At 43.4% G+C, this 4,267-nt stretch overlaps 1 protein-coding gene across 1 annotated transcript; it reads left to right on the plus strand.

The window, feature by feature from the left end:
* Nucleotides 1–3,235, plus strand: LOC139411788 (U2 small nuclear ribonucleoprotein A'-like). Its single transcript, XM_071158533.1, has 9 exons — nt 1–221; nt 385–532; nt 631–709; nt 949–995; nt 1,160–1,262; nt 1,633–1,712; nt 2,071–2,149; nt 2,538–2,631; nt 2,819–3,235. Exons 1-9 carry the CDS (start codon nt 140–142, stop codon nt 3,106–3,108), a joined length of 1,002 nt encoding a protein of 333 aa, XP_071014634.1. The 5' UTR covers nt 1–139; the 3' UTR covers nt 3,109–3,235.
* The last annotated feature ends 1,032 nt before the right edge of the window (nt 3,236–4,267 follow it).

Here is a 4,267-nt window from a genome sequence, read left to right on the forward strand (position 1 = left end):
GTTTACACCGAGTTGCATTGTGGGAGTAGACTTACTTCCGGGCGGCAGCGTGTTGAAAAAGCATTGTAAGGACTGGATTTTTTTTTAAATCAAGAAACCCGCTTATTACATTTTTTTGCTTTCCCAGTTAGCCGTCGATATGGTAAAATTATCGGCAGAGCTAATTGAGCAGGCTGCTCAATACACAAACCCCGTGCGCGACAGAGAGCTGGATCTGCGAGGTAAAATAAACCTTCGCATTTCATGCTAGCTAGCTAGAAAAGCTAACTCTGGTTGGCTAGGCCTTCGCACTGTAATAACTGATGGATAGTGATTGCTAACTGCTAGCTACACCATCAAAACTATCTGGCTAACCTTATGCTGGTATGCTCTGCTCTCATTTAGGTTACAAAATTCCTGTACTTGAAAACCTTGGGGCTACACTTGACCAGTTTGATACCATCGATTTCTCTGACAATGAAATCAGAAAACTGGACGGCTTCCCTTTGCTCAAGAGGCTCAAAACGTTGCTCATGAACAACAACAGAATATGGTAACTTTCGCAGTAATTGTGTTGTCTAGGATTGCTAGAATTCGTTTTAAGGTTAGCTTCCTAGCTAGCTATCACTGTGTTTTGTGTGCTCCCCACAGTCGTGTTGGTGAAAACCTTGAACAGGCATTGCCGAGTATGAGGGAGCTGATCCTCACAAGCAACAACATCCAGGAATTGGTGAGTTATCACACATCTCATCAGTGAATCGGTCAAGGCCTTATCTGATCAGATCTTTTAAAATAATTACTGATTGGGAGCATTTTACTTACGCATGTTGTTGATTGGAAAAATATGACCTGTGCTGTTATTTAGCAATATTTGTGACATGAGTGTGCTCCTGCGTTAAATTACAGCGGTTGAACCATCGATTTGTTTTTAATGTGTTGGCATGTTTTTAAATGTGCTTTTACCTCCAGGGTGATTTGGATCCGCTAGCCTCAGTGAAGACATTGACCCTTCTCAGGTATCTCATGATCAATACTTGCCTCTACTACAACACCTAGTTAAGTCAGATTCATGCATTAATTTCACTGTAAATTGCAGGACAAGATGAGTTGCTATATTTGTGCACCTAAATCCTGTGTTTTGTGAGTCAATATCGTAATCTCTGATTTTATGACATCTCAGTCTCCTAAGGAATCCAGTGACCAACAAGAAACACTACAGGCTCTATGTCATCAACAAAATTCCCCAGATTCACGTGCTTGACTTCCAGAAGGTCAAGTTAAAGGTAAGTGCATGCCATCGTTCAGAAACTAAATATAGAAAAGCGTTGTCATTACCAGGTCCAAAGGGTGGTCATTTATAACACAGGTCAGGTTGTATGAAACAACGTTGTTTTTTGTAATGATGTAGGCCTTTAGTCAGGGCAAACAATCACATACCGTTGGACTTGGCCTACGAAGGCCCTAGTTTTTCATCTTTGCAGTGCAATGATAAAGAAGCCTGCAGAATAGAAGGAATTGTATAGGAGAGCTCTGTCTTCCATACAGAAAGTGCTGTATTTGTATGTTTTTCCCAAACCTCTGTCCATCCTTCTCGTGAAGGTGTCGTTGTCTGATTGGAAAAGCTCTCACTTTAACTGTGATGTATTACCATAGGAGCGTCAGGAGGCGGAGAAAATGTTCAAGGGCAAACGAGGTGCTCAGCTTGCAAAGGATATTGCCAAGCGGACCAAAACGTAAGATGAAAGTCCCTGTCGGACGGCAGCTCCTTAGAATCACTGGACACTGGCTGGTGGGGGTGTCGGACAATCACCGGAACACTCTAGAATTGGACTATCTGCACCACCGATCACTCTTGTAGATGGGGTGTTGCGTAGCAACTGGAGTATCTAAATATGTGTTGACCCAACTACTGTGAACACCCCCCATGCAACAGTGTTTCTTAGGAGCGCCGTCTCTGGCATTTCCTGTCGTATCAGTTTATTTGACTCAATAAGAAAAGATACTACACCTGAGATACTACACTGGTTGAGAGGCTAGAGAAGCACCCATCCCCTCCATGTTCTCTCTAACTCTGCTGGTGTGCGTTCTCAGGTTCACCCCCGGAGCTGCCGTGCAGCAGCCTGAGAAGAAGAAGATGGGACCGTCTCCCGCTGACGTGGAAGCGATCAAGGCACTTCATAATTTATTTATACATTTTATTTAGCACCAGAAAATGTACACTCGCTGTGTAGTTTGTTCCTTTTGGCGAGCTTTCATTCCACAGATTGTGTATTTCAAACTCATTGCAACACATGGATTAGACCTACGTCATTGTTTTCAGACAGTGACACACTATGGCGTGGACAGCTCAGTTTCTATACCACTATTCCATTGACCTAATGTAATGTTCACAATTTTAATGGTCAATTTATGGTCTGCTAAACAAATGAATGTAACGGGACTGGCAATCTACTCTAATGGTTCTTTCAAAAAGAGTCTGTTCATCACAACCGAAATGCCCATCTAATGTAATGGTTCTGTATGTATGAACTAATACATTTGTTCTGTGCCCTACCCAGAATGCAATAGCTAACGCCTCGTCTCTGGCCGAGGTGGAGAGGTTGAAGGGGATGCTGCAGGCTGGTCAGATCCCCGGACGGGAGGTCAGACAAGGTGTGTACAGGCGACTAGATCTTCTCCATATGACATGTCCAAGGCATGTACTGTGTGTCTGTCATATCCTGCGTTGTCTGAGTATTTAAATGAGCCATCGATGGACAAAGTAAACAGCATTATGGGGCAGAGGGGTTTGCATATATGGTTCTTTGACTGTTTCAGGACTTTATTTCTCCTGTTGCAGTCCCCCCGGAAATGGTGGAGGTGGAAGAGGAAGAGGAGGAGAACGGGGTTGTACATATGCAACGAGAGATACAGACAGAGGAAGGAAATGGAGTGGAGGAGATGGAAGAGGATGTGGTGGAGGAGGTACAGGGAAAGGTGGAGGAGGTAGATGTCAAGGAGGTGGAGGAGGTAGAAAAGGAAAAAGTGGAGGAGAAAGAAGAGGGGGAGGAGGGTGAAAAACAAGAGTCTGAGGAAGATGAGTCTGAGGACGATGATATGGATGAAGACTCACCGGTTAACGGATCATGATCGTTTTATGCGGATCTCATGTCTCAAGTCTTGCTTGATTTGTAAGTTTATATTTGTTGAGCATGCATGTAATGCCATTTTGAGTTATTTTGAGAAATGAAAATACAATAAACATTTTTTTACAAAACGATGCAACCAATGATTACTGATCCAGAATAAACTGATGTCTATACAGTCTTATCCAATACAGTCATACATTTGTTAATACATTTCCAGATTTTTATTTCACTTTAAAATGGTGTGGTATATTTTATTGATCAGTGGATTTTTTAAAATATCAGACTTATTATTGCACACAGTGAGTCCATGCAACTTATGTGACTTAAACACATTTTTACTCCTGAACTTATTATTTAGGCTTGCAATAACAAAGGGATTGAAAACTTGACACAAAACATTTCAGCTTTAAAAGTTTAATTTGTAAAAACATAATTCGACATCAACAGTAAGATGCTGCCGACAGAGATGGTCGCCTCGCTTCAGGTCCTTAGGAAACTGCAGTCATTTTTTATTTTTTTGTATTTCTTACATTGTTAGCCCAGAAAATCTGCCATCACTGCCAGAGTGGCTGCTGCCAACATACAGACAAATCTGCCATCACTGACAGAGTGGCTGCTGCCAACATACAGACAAATCTGCCATCACTGCCAGAGTGGCTGGTGCCAACATACAGACAAATCTGCCATCACTGACAGAGTGGCTGCTGCCAACATACAGACAAATCTGCCATCACTGCCAGAGTGGCTGCTGCCAACATACAGACAAATCTGCCATCACTGACAGAGTGGCTGCTGCCAACATACAGACAAATCTGCCATCACTGCCAGAGTGGCTGGTGCCAACATACAGACAAATCTGCCATCACTGCCAGAGTGGCTGGTGCCAACATACAGACAAATCTGCCATCACTGACAGAGTGGCTGCTGCCAACATACAGACAAATCTGCCATCACTGACAGAGTGGCTGCTGCCAACATACAGACAAATCTGCCATCACTGCCAGAGTGGCTGCTGCCAACATACAGACAAATCTGCCATCACTGACAGAGTGGCTGCTGCCAACATACAGACAAATCTGCCATCACTGCCAGAGTGGCTGGTGCCAACATACAGACAAATCTGCCATCACTGACAGAGTGGCTGCTGCCAACATACAGAC

The sequence above is a fragment of the Oncorhynchus clarkii genome, chromosome 6 (assembly GCF_045791955.1).
Source record: "Oncorhynchus clarkii lewisi isolate Uvic-CL-2024 chromosome 6, UVic_Ocla_1.0, whole genome shotgun sequence".
In the NCBI taxonomy this organism is placed as follows: Eukaryota; Metazoa; Chordata; class Actinopteri; order Salmoniformes; family Salmonidae; genus Oncorhynchus; species Oncorhynchus clarkii.

Coding starts and splice junctions, on each gene's coding strand:
- LOC139411788 (XM_071158533.1), top strand. CDS start 140: ATGGTAAAATTATCGGCAGAGCTAATTGAGCAGGCTGCTCAATACACA. Junction 533..630: donor ATGAACAACAACAGAATATG/GTAACTTTCGCA, acceptor TGCTCCCCACAG/TCGTGTTGGTGAAAACCTTG. Junction 1,713..2,070: donor ATTGCCAAGCGGACCAAAAC/GTAAGATGAAAG, acceptor GTGCGTTCTCAG/GTTCACCCCCGGAGCTGCCG.